The sequence below is a fragment of the Pipra filicauda genome, unplaced genomic scaffold, assembly GCF_003945595.2.
Source record: "Pipra filicauda isolate LSUMZ 115617 unplaced genomic scaffold, ASM394559v2 scaffold2_size9829703_pilon, whole genome shotgun sequence".
Classification (NCBI taxonomy): Eukaryota; Metazoa; Chordata; class Aves; order Passeriformes; family Pipridae; genus Pipra; species Pipra filicauda.
The window spans coordinates 8450250-8465185 of record NW_024104421.1 but is presented as its reverse complement, the minus strand read 5'-3'; the positions used below and the strand labels follow the sequence as shown (position 1 = coordinate 8465185).

Genomic DNA, 14936 nt, shown 5'->3' with positions numbered 1-14936 from the left:
GAAAAAGCTCAAGTAATTAACTGCAGAAGCTTACACATTTTCTTTCCCTCAAGTTTACTTTACCCTGAAATTAAAGCTGCTTGCACACAACTGCTTCTACCAATTCATTCAAAAAGCTGAGTTTTGCTTGTCCTTTCCAGAGGGAAATGCTGGAAGAGATGGTATCACTGAAGTGTAGGATTCCTTTCAATTCCTTCTACCTCCTGTCCACTCTTCCCATCACTTTGGATCGATACAAAGGAAAACATACTCTACCTCACTGAAAAAGAGCAGATTTCCAATGAAAGGAAGAGGCGGAGGATGTCGGATCCCGACTCTGCTTAGTTTGGAGAATGCAGATGTGGAGTACCTGGGGAAAAAAAAAAAAACGTAGTAAGTTAATTTTTGATCTTTTCATGATAGGACTTGCCACAGTAACAAGTTCAGATGACTTCCCTAGATTCAGGAGGGAGAAGATGCTTTCTGTATCGGCTAAACAGAACTGCCAATGAGATGACATTGCTCAGCAGCTCCTCAGGTCACAGAAATAAATGCAATACACTGGTGCTTCAGAGAGGGCAAAAGAACCAAGGGACTCAAACACAGGCCTGCAAATTGAGCAGTGGAATTAGAGAACTGCTCCTCTTCCCACAGAAGGTCTTATAAGTCAGAAGTGACTCTCCGAAGCTACGTGAGGTTACAAACGAGATCAAAAGAAGCATTTGGGGTTTGACTTCTGTGGCACAGCTGGGAAAGGAATAAGACAGATTTTCAGACTATTATTTTCTTCTTCAATCACCTCTACCTATATAGATCACAGAACAAGAATTCAAACTAGTCTCTGTTGTCCATGAGCCAAGACAGTGTCAGTACGTTCAAGTCAAGCCTAGTATTTGGGCCAGATATGCTGATTAAGTGATTTTTAGAGCTGCCAGTCAGCAAATTAAACAAATATAAAAAATACGGGGAAACAAAACCCAGACTGAAAAGCTTCATGCATCCCTTGTTTCAGATGAAACTGTGGCACATTGACAGGGACAATACTGGAAAAAAAGGGAAAAAATAAAACCCAACCCCAGAGCCTTTTTTTTCCCCCTCCCCTCCCCCTTTCTTAATACAAACAATGGATTTAAGTCAATGGACTTCAATTAGTGAACCTGAAAGAGCAGGAGCTAACAGCAGCAGCTTTGATTACCAAAAGACACAGTAATACTAAATACTATCATGCTGAACACCATCACTGGGAGGACCTGGGCAAAAGATCTTTAAGATTATTAAAGGCTATTATGTCTATATTAACACCTTATATCAGAGCATTGGTATAGTTTTAAAGCTCTCCCTCTACATGATGGTTCTGTGCCCAGGGCAGTTTTGGCACATGAAACCACGCTTTTGTGAGAGGAAACTGAACTCAAAGCTCTGTTCCAATCCTTCACCTTTTATCAGGGCAGTAATAAGCAGTCATTCAGCTTGAATCCCAAGTGCAGTGAGACTGCTTAGACCTGGCGAGCAAATTAAATCTAATGCAAAATAAAAACTGTGAACTGCATATAGTGTAGGTGTTGCAACACCAACTGCTTTAGTCTCTTGAGTCCGCAGGCCATCTTAATGACATAAGAGAGACACAGAAGAAGCCGTGCTCTCAGATCCCAATGGGCTGGCTCCCTCTTAATCCCACTGTACAGCCTTGGTGACTGTAGATTATGCTAAAGCATTGCTATGACTTGGACATCTCCTTCAGTTCCAGTAATCAACATATGCCTCATTTCAAATGACCTTACATGATGCAGGCAGGTTTAACCTAATGGGCAAACAGCACACAATTCCTGGGGTTCAGTGAAGAGGTAGGAGAAAAAAGAAGAGCTGGTGTTAGACAATGATCCTTTCCTCCAGCAAGAGGGAAAGGAAAGAATAGTGTTGTGAAGTCAAATATATAAGATAAAGAGAATTAGATCTCATGTGATCAGCTAAGCAAAATGGGACTTAAACATCGAGTTAGTAGCTTTTGGTACTTCCATTTCCAGAGATTTCCAGGAGCACAGTACCCATTGTCTTAATGGGTTTTCTTTTGTGAAGATATTTTACAAAAATCATAACCAGAAGATAGGGATTTGATCATTTTTAAATAGCAACTTTTTTTTTTTTAATGGGGCAGTACAAGCCTCCAAAAACACAAACCCTCTCAATAGAAATGATGTGTCTCAAGCCTCTGCAAGGACACTATTTCAAGTATGACAGGGTATCATGGAGTAAAGGCACAGAAGTCAACATTTATTACACATTTTATACATAGTATTGACTTCTTGGCTACTTAACTGCTTTAAAAAATATGAGGTTTTCCTCAGCTAATACTCTTGGGAAAAGAAATGTTTTAACTTTAAAATGACAAAACAGCCTACATGATACGTCTTCTTCCCCAAAGAGAGGATTTTTTTTTTTTGCTGCTGTTTGAGATCTTCCTAAAGTGTCTTTGTGTCATAGCAAAGTCCTCATCTTCAGTATGTAAACAGTGAAAAAGATGAAAATCCCTGTCAATGGAAACCCATCAATTTTGCAGGATTCTATTTTTATGTTTTCAGTGTAAAATACATGGCAGATCACAAAACACCAGCCTGGGCTACTGTTAACTGCTCATTTCACTAAAGACCAGACACACTGTAGACTCCTGGTTTTCATGTACAGCAAAGGGAAGAGTGACTGCAACAGAGGCTTACACTAGACAAAGTAAACTGTGTGATCACCAAATATTTAAAAAGGAACAAAACTAATGAGTACAGTGTGCCCAGTTTCACAAGGCAAGAAACACACAGACTGTGAAGACTATTTATGCTTAGATGAGTAGTTCATCATTGTCAGCTTCTGAACATTACTGGCAGCTCCACATAGCTGAGAATTTGCTTTCCTTTCCCCCCTCCTAACATGGTTGTCTCCATTGCTTTTTATTCAGTTACGTTTGAAGTAGGTTTTCGAAAGGTAAGGAACCACAGTTTACAATGAGATGGGAGAAAGAAGCCCCGTAGTCAAGCTACACACTGAAATATAACAACGAAAGGGTGAGCCCAGCTGGAGGGGAAAAAGAAATAAAAAAAGAATCTCACCAATAAACACATGCAGCTCTAGCCTATGATTTCACAATATTTCTGGTATTGTTGAAATACCTGCAGTTTTACAGAAAAGAAAAGAGTATGCAAGTGACCAAAGACTGATGGGGCTGCATGTACCAAAGAAGGATCTAACACTGCACAGGTAACCTTGCCTTTGATAATTTCTAATGGAATAGCTTACACTCTGCAACTCTAAATATTTAGAGCTTCCCCCCATCTCTGCAATATTTCAGTTCATTCCCACTGTTTTGGGTGGGGGAGAGAGAGGAAGTAATAGCTTGTGAGCTTCTTTAAAGAAAAAAAAAATAGTCCTGTATAACACACAGTGAACACCAGCAATACGTGAATCTGACAGCTTTGTGGCACAACCCTTTGCCTTTTCAGCAGAAGGGATGGATAACTTGAACCAGCTGATTTATGTGATTCGGTTACTCAGCACCCCCATGAACTCAGTGCACTGGGAAAACAGCATCCAGGTTTTGTTGCTGGGAAGGGGAGGTGGGCTAGAAGCTGGACAAGTGCAAACAGGCAGGGTTGCCTTGTAGGCAAAGACACTTGTCTGGACATCTAAATGAAACAGTTCCAAGCCTGCCTTATCACCAGCGGGAAGTCTTACTTCTCACTCTGCCACTTAACACTCTTCTACATTATTTTATCACAAAAATTAATCTGATATCAGGCAACCTCCTGCTGTTGCTGTGGGCACACACTAAGCGTAGAAGATCAGCCAACGAACTATAAAGGATAAATCAAATGCAAAATCTAGAAATAGAAGAGATACTGAGAGGTGATGATGGAGATGACCAAAGATACGGAACAATTTCTGTACAAGGAATAAGCAAACAGGCTACAATCTTAATCATGGAAAAAAGAAGCAACTGATGCATGCTATGACAAATATTTTTAAGATCCTGCACATCTTACGAAATAAATTAAGAATTATTACCCATCGACTAAAAAATTAATCATAAAATCCACAAATGAATTTTCAGGTGGTAGGATTAAAAATTAAGCATTTTCCCAAGAAATAAATATACTAACTATTGAACTCCTTGCCATGGAATGTTGTCTACTCCAGAAGTTTAAAAAGCTTCAAAAAGTGAATAAATAAATTAATGAAGGGGGGGGGGGAAATCAGCAGGCACTTTTAGCTAGTAAATTTAACACATGTAAGAGAAACACATGGAAAAGATGAAAGGAAAAGAGGGAAAATTAATCAAATTTATTTTCCTAATCAAGGGAACGAGTCTGTAAGCTTCTACTGGCAGAATAAGAGATTAGACTGTTATAAAACCTAAAAGATAAAACCTCAGACACTTCAGCTTCCTTAAGAGGAAGATAGGAAGGAGTCTTTATGTAAAGTGAGAGGCATGAAAAAGATAACACTCTGATGGCAGCAATATTTACTGGACAATCTAGCACACTCTCACTCAAAGGAAAAACATACCCTAATATTTACACATGTAGGGCTTCCTGCACAACTATTAATTTAAAAGCTTGGCATTATATTTTGAACAAAGTGACAAGACATCAAAAGGAACCAGAGGAACAGCAGTAATGAAGTAGATCGATGAACAATTCAATAACCCTTTGAAGATGTTCAGATGGCCTCTCAGAGCTAGATGCTCTCTGCATATATTAAACACAACTGTTAAAAGAAAGTTAACATGCCAAATACATTCCTGTACAACAGCATGGCAGATATAAGTTCTCTGAAATACTAACTTCACAAAACACCATGCAAAAAAATAAGGAGAAACAGATAATTAATACAAATTGTGATGAATATATAATCAACCAAACTAGCCATCTGCCCAGCCAGGTCAGTACTGATCAGTACTGCAAGGAAAAGTATTACACAATCTGCCATCAATTTGTGTAGCAGATAACATTACAGAGCTTCCAATTCTGCATCATAGAGTTCAACTTACCATTTAAATTACCCCAAATTTCTCTCAATAGAAAAAGTGTGTCATTCCTTCTACGTGTAAGCAATGCACAACCTAATAATATCTGAAAACTATAAACTAGGACACTGAGATAAAAAAAGTGATGTTATTTAATCTCAGGGTTGGGAAGTACATTATTTTGCAAGGTTGAGTGGGAAAACAAAGTATTTTGCTGACATAATGCCTGCCAAACAAGAAATAATCACCATGCATTTTTACCTCTTTGTCTGTATTTACATATACCCACACCAGATTCCAGTTAACACTGGGATGCATTTTGCTCACAGAGTAGAGATAATATACAAAATAATGGTAGCCTCCCCAGCATTACAATGATGGCTCATGAAAAAAATATACAAGCATTCCTTGGAGCAGTCTCACCAAAACACTGATATCATCCCCAAGCTGGCTACAAAGTTAGACTTTCTGTTCTCAACTCTCTCTGGGAAATTTTGCATTATGAATACTGCAGCAGGGTCACTGGAGAGCTGCCATCACATAAGTCTTTCCTCTTGTCTCATGCTCAGGATATCATCCAAGATAGAAAATCATTATCTGGTCCCATTCTGACAGAGGAACACACAGAACCCAGGTCTTGCAAGTGGGTGAGTATTGCAGCCAAAGTGGATACCACCCCAGAAGGATACAGCCACCTCTGGTTATTACCTCTGAAAAGAATACTCACGGAAAGAAAAACAGAGCAAGTCACAAGTTAAATCAGCTGTCCATCCCCAAAAGACAGCTAGGTCCTGAAGTACACTCTCACAAAACAGAGGAGAGAAAAATGGAGAAGGTAAATCCCTTTTCCTTGGTCAACACAGGTTACCCAATTACCCTTCACTGTTACCTAGCAGTACCCCTGGTGGAAACAGAGCATTTTGCTGAACGAAAATACACTTGGTTGTGTAGAATATCAAGCTCAGAACACGGAATTATTACTATACCTCCAAAAAGAGATACAGCATATCCACAAGTATAATTTCAGTTCATTCTTAAAGGTAATATTCAAGACACACTTCAGTCAGTTTGGGATAAGGATATTTGAGTACTGCAATTTAATTTTCAAGCTCAACAAATCTACACCTTTTTAACTATGAATTTGTAGGTCTATAACAACAGTTTCAGAGATAATGAGCACTTCCATGTAACACTTGCTCTCCTTAATCACTTGCATACACTCACAGTGCCTTAATTTTGATATAATTGCACAAGAAAACAGAAGACATTGCACACTCTTGCACCATCTGCCTCCACTGGGGCAGATGTTTTCCAGCTGCAAAACCTAAATGATCATAGGATACTATTTCACTGAAATATTTGCTAATACGTCAGGAATAATGTGCAGGAAAGGTCGAATTATATGCCCAGTATTAAATTTATACCTCATCTATCTGTTAGCAATCATCTTTTAATCCATACTGTTCTGGTCTGTTGAGCTATTTCTTCAGTGTCTCTTATCTTAAGAGAACTGATAGTCTCAAGGGACTGGTTGCAATAAGGCTTCAGGTCGTCACAGTGTATTTAAAGTTTTGGGGGTGGCTTTGATATAAGTTTTAAAAAATTAGCAGTGATTCAAGGCCAATTAAATTAGAAAGTCCATACAGAAAAAGCAGCACACTTCACCATCTTCCAGAGTAGCTCTAGGAGAGACAGATGGTCTGTACAGCAGGTCAATGACAATATTTCATCACCTCTCTCAGAGTGCAACCTCTTCACACTGGGCGGTGACTTTTCCAAATAAAGAGGAAATGAACAAGAGTCATAAATCCAGCTTTCAGCCCCTCTTTGTTGGCGCTACACCTTTAAATAGAACAGTGGAGGTCAACCGCAAAAGAGGCTGTTGCCTCCTTATAGCAACACATGCCCTTGGGAAAGGAGGTGGGAGCTCCATCCCACGTGACCAAAAAGGTGGTCTCCTCACCAGGAGGACTGTCCACAGCAGATCTGAGGTCTGGTGCATATATGAGGCCATACACAGTGTCTGCAGGAAGCCTGGGTCAGAGCTCAGCTCTCATATCTCAACCCCACTGCCTTTACCACAGACCATGCCTTCCTTTCGCTCCCTAGGACCACTGGCACCATACCTTTCTTAAGGACTAATTTTCTCAAGTGCCTGTTTATTCTAACAGATATTGTGAGGTATACAGAAGAAAATGGTACCACCTCAAGCCCATAAATGGTCTTGCTTCAGCCAGGAACTGAAGTTTGCAAAAACAGATGCATTGCCAGAAACAAGGTTTTCAGAAACCATAGTAAAATTTCATGAAGTCTTTTTCCTCCCTCCTCAAGTAATTACATATCTTAATTTTGCAGATGGACACCTTAATTGCTTAATTAAAAGGACATGAAGTTTCAACTTAATTAGCCTTCCTAATTGTTACGTGAGTTCATATCCTAGTGATGCAACTCCCCTTGCTGAAAACATGGCACCAGTCTCTGTATGCAGCTCAACCATTCCTACGTACCAGGAATAATTGTATGGATGCAGGATGCAGCTTCATGTTTAAATTGAGGGAGAAAAGTCTGCTTGGGAGCCTGATCATTCGCTCTTTTCATTGACATAAAGGAGGTACTCACTAGGCCATGGGGTCATTATTTCCTAGGGTCAAAAAGGGATTGCAGTGCTATAGTGGGTGAATTCCCAAAATGTTATCTAGCATACACATCAAGTGATGTTCTGTGCAGGCAAAGCCATGTTGCATTCCCACTAGAGCATACCTACCTCAGCTGCCTTTCACATTTTAATCCATGAAGTTGCAGTCTGTCACACAACTTGCTTGATATCTGTTTCTGTCAGGGAACTGGTTTTAGGGTTCAGCTCTTATACCACAGTCCTCAACAGCAACAGTGCACGCAGAGCCACCCAGTACTATTAAGAACCAGCTGCCAACAAGGTTTGCATGAAGTTGCATCCTGGGAAAAACAAAATTGCTTCAGAAGGTTCAATAGCTCCCAGTGCTTTTGAGCCTGAGACATCTCTTCCTTCACTGAAGGCAAGGTGGGAAACGCAGTCCTACCCTCCTGTTTGAGACCAGCCTGTCAACATACGTATGGCAGGTACCAAAGCAAGGACAAAGAGAGTTACTGGAACAAACCTCCAGGCATCTTCCTCTCTTGTAGTCCCAAATAAGCAGCTGTGACAGACTGCAGGGACAATTCACTTCCCTTTAGACAGCTCTGGATAAATGCTCAGACCTCATGATTACACAGCACGTGAAATAATTCTATTTATTTATTAAGTTAGCAACAAGGAAGTAAACATAAATTATCCATATATCCTCTGAATATGGCAGAGATCCCATCAGCCAGAGACAGATGTGATCAGAGCACCAGAGATCATTTCACAGTGTTCAGAGAGCCTGAATTAATGGTACACAGCACAACGTTGTTCTGGCATTTCCTACCTTGTGTGGGCTTGACTTCACAACCTCAATAATGTGTCTTTAAAGTAATTTTCTGTGCAAGTTATCAGGCTTTTTAAAAGCCTGTTAAAAATACATCACATTGCATCATTTTGCATTCCCAGAGATCATCAAAAGGCCCTAGGACTACAGCAGAGACCTTTGCCAAGTGAGCTAATGGTGGAGCTGATAGAAAGAGTGGGTTGTCTTTCACGTAAGGGATCTGCGAGGCTCAGCCTGCCAGAAGGTCTCTCTAATGCTTCCTCAGATAGAAAATCCAGAAAAATTGAAAAGTTCCTAAACCGAAATTCTAGGCTTCTTGCTGGGTGCTGACACTTCACCAGTGAGCCCTCATCTGCTCCTCTGGCAGCATTGCCACATCCCTGCTCTTCCTCATTCATGGACCTGCCCCATCCCCAGGCCCCTGCTTCTCACACCTGAGCTTACTGCACTGCCCCTCTTACCCTCTATCATGAGCTTCCCAATCGATCCCTTCCCAACACAGTCCCATACTGGTTTGTATCAGCCATTTCACCCTCCTTCATGCAGCAATGTATCCCAGTTTCTCCTCACCCAAGCACATTCTTACCAGACTGTTTGCAAAAGTCCCCACTTTCCTTTTCACTTTGACAGTCACAGTACACAGCTTTTCCCTCCTCCCCAGCACACAGGTGGTGGATGAAGAGGGCTGGTGGAGAGGTAAGACAGGCTCCCAGCTTGCAGTTCTTGTGCCCAAGCCTCATGGATGCTATCATACCCCAGTGCAATCCCATTACAGAAATGCTTCTCTCACTCCCTGTAATCGGAGCAAGCTGAACTGCTTTTAGGGACTTGTTGCCTGGTCAACCCTCTGCACAGACAAAGGGTGGGAATATGCTTAGCAAAGACAGAATCAGAAATATTAGCTTAAAATTATATACAAACATAAGAGATTCCAGTGAACGTGTGCTAACTGCAATTTTTCAAAGACTTACGATTTGCCCAAATTTGCATGAGAAAGGCAAAAAGCACATCCACTGACAAAAAAAAACCTCCTCTCACCAAATATTGAACCCCTGCTTCAAAGCTAATATAAAAAAAAAAATCAAAACATCACTTCCAAAGAGTTAAAAAAAAAAAAAAAGATTCCCAAAATAAACCAAACAATTTTCTTTAGCATTTGTGTTAGACATGATGGAGCTCATTTTAACTGAAATTTTTCAATAATTCCACCTAAGGCAGACAGCAGCCCTGGAAAACTTCAAGCCTAGATACTTAGACTTGGATAAAGCAATTTAAAATAGAGATGTATAATGGGAGCATCACACAACCTTAATTTGTGGTGCTCTCAGACCCGCCTATAATTAAGTAAACCAGATTAAAAATAAAGGAAATGCTGGCTCTCGGTCTGAGAGCGCCCATAAAATCTCAGCTCATAGCTAGTTATTTTATGCAAGTTCTAATCCATTATAGTAGGGGGGTGACAATGACAACGTTGTCTGACCCTTAATTACAGGAAAGATGCTATCATGTCTGTACATACCAGACAGCCTATGATAAACTCGAAATTAATACTGGAGAGACTGCCTGCTCCCCATGACTTGAAAACTAACAGTACTTTGATGCCATGAGGAGAAAAGGTGCCTCTTTATTTTTCTTGTCTTGCTCAGATTTTCATTCCCCTTATTCTCTAATTTTCTCATATAACATCAACAATTACCTATTAAATTACTTCACACATACACATTTCATTTTCACACCGTTTGGGTACAGAGGACACACAAACACCTCTAGGGGAGCGATCCCACGTCCTGGCAGGTGGCTGAACCAGGCACATGAAGCAGCATAGAAAGACCCTCCAGAAGTGAAAATGCTTCGGGGAATAAATGACAATCTGCTACATCACAAAATAGCACCGGTGCTGGCTGCAAAGCCTCAGAATTGAACAAGAGAAGCTACCATACATGCATCTAAACACTGCAAGTCCAGAGCTCTGTTGCACTGCATGATTTAATACCACTAGATTTAAAGTAAAGGGTGTCTGGAGCTCCCTTCATGAAAAGCAAAGCACAGCACTGGAGTCACCAGGGAAAAACATCATTAATTTCTGAAGGGAAGAAGAGAAAATCCTTCCAACCTCAGGGCTCCTGCACACATGAACAGTGAGGGGAAGTACAGAAGTGGGGTTCAAAGCCTTGTGGCAATACAGAGAATAAACTCAGCCTCCTCTTTTCCTTTGCATCTTATTCATGACTTCTTGAGTACCTGTGGACTGACAAGAGTTGAGCCCATAGAAAAGAGGAGTAATTCAGTCCTTTTCATAATGTGAGTTCATCTTATAAAAGAGACACAGCAGATAGAGCAAGGAATGTGCATAACTTATTTCCTACCCCAGCACTATTAGAATACCCTTTAGCAACCACAGGCATGAGGCAGGAGGAGCAGTGAAATTATTTCAATCACCTTTCAGTGCTTGAGCAGTCAACCAACATCACCAGCCTGAGCAAGCTATCATGGGCCACTAACAAAGGCTGATACCTACTACAAAACAGAAGATAGTTGAATAGATGCCAAACAAAGCCAAAGGAAAAGCAGAATTTCAAACAGGCTGGATGAAAGCATCGCAGGAAGCAAACTTCAAGGAGATTCTCTGAACTTGAAAAACTGCCTAAAAAAAGCAGGCTCAAGTGTTACTCCCAAGTGCCATCCAGATTAAAAGCAAAACAAAGGCAATTGGGGTTTCCTGGAGCTCTGAATCACCCATTCAAACCGTAAGGAGACTGAGCAACCGACTACTCACAGGAATAGCAACACTGGGTATGCACAAAGTGTCAAACCCAGAGCAGAATGGACTGTGAGGTATTTTCCTTCTTTAATCACTGAAAAATGCAGTAACACCATGCATTACTTGTAAAACAGCAGGTTGGACTGTTCAGACAGAAATATACTTTTTTAGTTGACATGCTCCTCTCTGGGCTGTTGGCTATAAAAAAAAAAAAGTGCTTGTTTCACATTATCTCATCTTTTGCCTGCACTTTGAAGTCCATTCTGGCCATTCCCCCATGACAGAGACAAATTCCAATCCTTAGGAATAATTCTCTTAACTTCATAAAGAAACCCTTGTTCAAGTCTGATAATTTTCATGTAGAGGCTGACATGGAAATGGCTTTCCTGGAACAGAGTTGATTTGCATTACTCGGTGTCATAGCACATGACAGCTTACTCTGCAGCTCGCTTGTCTGGATCTTCCATAATCCACACAGCCACCAACCTCCGCTCCGTGAAGCAGTTGTGCACATGACAGGAAGAACTAATTTTAATAAAGCATCTTTGCTCTTGTATTGGTCATGTTCTCTCTCAAACTGTTTATCTGGCAGGCTCCTGGATGCAATTTGTAATCATTGCTCCCTGCTAACAACCGAAAAGTCTATTACTGTCACCTGTTCCTCTGACTCTTGGGTTTTTAACATCTGACATACTGCTGCACGAGTAATGTACCGTATGAATCCATTAAAGACCCCCTTCAAAGCATCTCTCAAAGGACCTGCTATTGCACCCCTGTCCCAGCTCACCCTCTTCTCCTTCAGTCACTCTCAAATGCTCCTGGCACATGAAAGCAAAACGCTTCATCGCCTCAACTGCAAATTCAGTGAGACAGCAACCATCTTTCCATTACACAGCACACCCTTCATGTGCACAGCAGAGCCCTGATCTTTGACAGGGGTTCGTAGCTCCTGCTGAAACAAAAATGATAAATAAATCATCATCGCGAGGTCCCCTAAAGTGGAGGGAAGTCTGCGCACTCACTGTCATTCGATTACTTTTTAACCACCACAATGAACGAAAATTCCAGAGGGAGGTAAGGACAGCAAGTCATTAGCATGAACGATTCACCTTCAAAGAGGGGCAAGAGGAGAGCTGAAGCCCAGAGAAGCCAGTTTTCTTCACCATCTCTGCAAGTGCCTGGGTGCAGATTAGTGATCTTTTCTAAGGCAGAACAAAGGCATTAGATGATGATATACAGAGGCTTTAAAAAATATTAGGAAGTTGATAAAAATAAAAGGAATAACAACAGAATTGGGATTGAGAGCAGAAATGAGTAAGAGCAAGATGTCATACAAATGACAGAAATCCTGGAAGGAAGAAAGAGGCTTGTTGAGGGAGAGGAAAGGCCCATTCAGCCAGACAAAGTCTCAGAGAAGGGAGAGGGAATATAGGATCTCAACATCACCTTGAGCCACAAATGAGGAAGATATTATTGCAGTTGAATTTGTGTATTTTTTTGTGCTAAGTAAAACAACGATTTTTTTTTAAGGCTCATTACAGATCAGCATCATTATTTCCAGCTTCAGTTTGTCTCCAAGGAGCTAACCATAAGACGAAGTTGGATGTCTGAAGACAAATACCTTTACTTATTGCTGGATAGTTTAAGTTTAGTGCCTGTCTTAAGAGAGGCTAGACTGGCAGATCCAATGATGGCCAAAAATACCCGCAATGGATAGGACACTTTGAATTGGAGGAATATGAAAAAGACGCTCAGGAAAGCATTAGCAAAATCTGCTCAAACCAGGTAAAGGGTAGTAGTGCACAGATGTAATTTACCACGTGCCAAACATAGCAGCCTGGAAAAAGGTTACCCTTGCTGGTCACTACCAGAGCTCTGAAGATAAGCTTTACTTTTAATGCGTCCCCCAAGTGGTAAGGGAAACTCTAGTTGCAATGTAAAGGCCCATATAAAGTGGTGCATTCCTACACTGTCATCCCACACTGCACAATGGCTGCTTTATGTACCTTATTTATCTGACACTACTCTAGGAATAGCTAACTCAAGCTGAGATACTTCTGAATCCTTGAGGAAAACATACTTATATATATATTTATATATCCATATATGTACATTCATGTATATACATACACACACTCTGAATCTGTTCATTTCTCCACGGAACAAAATAAAGAATGGTTAGGTATTCATGTTTTGGACACTGTTAATTTTCTGTAAGGGTTACTATACACCACTGATGGGTTTTTCACACTAAACACCTGTCTTTAACATGAATCTATTCCTTGAAGATGCATCTGGAGCAGAGAGAGGTGTGTTAAGATGATACTCTGCTATACAGCATTCCCACCACACCCCTCCAGAAAGGACTGTCTTCCTCCTCCTTGGGAAGCTCCCCTACTGAACAACGCTCAAAGAAAGCCTAAAATGCAAGGCTGAAGATTTTTCATGCCATGGTCCCACCAATTACAGTTAGTTTTATTGTTTGGGCTGCCCACTGGAGAATCAAGCCCTTCTCAACTCCTTTTATTTCCAATCCATGCAAAAGGCCAGAGTCCACCCATGTCTACACATTAGCCAAGGGACCAGCAAGTTGGTGTAAAGGCTTTCTGCTGTGGCAATTTCCCTGTCCTCAAGATAAAATCAGAAAAAAAAAAAAAAGATAGACCTTAAAGATTCTTGGAAGCATAACAAGGAAGTTATGTGAAGAAGGAATCAGGTGGATGCCTACATAAAGTCATTTAGAAAATTCATTGGTTTCTCTTTTGCATCCACAGGCAAAAGAGACAAATAATATTTTCAAAAATAATTTCTTACATCTATACAATAGAAAATGTACAACTTGTAACTGAAGAAAAAACAAGGCAGCATCCTGATGAACTTGAATGTTTTCAAAATTAAGTAGCAGCACATAACATACGCCTAAAAAATGGCTGAGATGCTCTGCACTAACAATACTGACTTTTAACACTAACACAGTTCAGAGCATTTGAAGGACTGCCAGCATAATCCCAAAATGTAAAGGGACAAGAGAAAAACAGAGGCAATAATAAACCTGACATCATCCTTACATAAAATAATGAAATTATCATTTTGGGATGTCACTAACAAATTTGATGAGAGGCTAAAAATATAATTAATGCCTTTCAGTATTGTCAAAAAAGATTTTCATTTTAGGTTGGGGTGAGGTTAGGGTTGTTTTTGATAGGTATATGGGTACAGTTGATAAATACAACTCTCCCAATAGTATCTGCTTGGGCCAGTCCAATGCAACAGAAGCACTGAATCACATCATAACTTGCCTAAAAGACATCACACTACACAGGAAAATGAGAGAACTATTTAGAGAACAAACAAGACACCAAACTAGACAAGCTAAAAGTTGGTTCAATGCTTGGTCACAAAATGTGGCTGATAATCATGAGGTATTGATCCATGGGACTCTTGATAGGAGGATTTACAGAGACACCTTCCTATTCACTAATAAAAGGAATCACGAGCTACAGCCACTTAAATCTGGTCCCAGATTTTCTGTGCTAAGGAATGTGTCCATAGGCTCTCTGTAGCATCCTGTTGCCATAGAGTCGTTGGCATGGCCATGGGATTTGATCGTTGGAAATCTGTCTTGGCAGCTGTTTCATAGCTCTTGGGCATCACATGGCACTAGCAATGGTACTGCTCACCTGAACTATGACCAATCCATCCTGGCCATGGCATTTGTAAGGGTACAATCCAGTCAGAA

The 14936-nt window shown here is 40.6% G+C and overlaps 1 protein-coding gene across 2 annotated transcripts in view; it reads right to left on the bottom strand.

Annotated features, from left to right (window-relative positions):
- TBXAS1 (thromboxane A synthase 1) overlaps positions 1-14936 on the bottom strand; it is a 262385-nt gene that overhangs the window by 174967 nt on the left and 72482 nt on the right. Inside the window, exon 6 of one of the 2 annotated variants that reach the window (XM_039383165.1) lies at positions 256-349. In XM_039383165.1, coding sequence (XP_039239099.1) covers positions 256-349 — 94 coding nt within the window. Of the gene's footprint in view, positions 1-255; positions 350-14936 lie in introns of those variants that run through there. The other variant, XM_039383168.1, reaches the window with a different exon arrangement.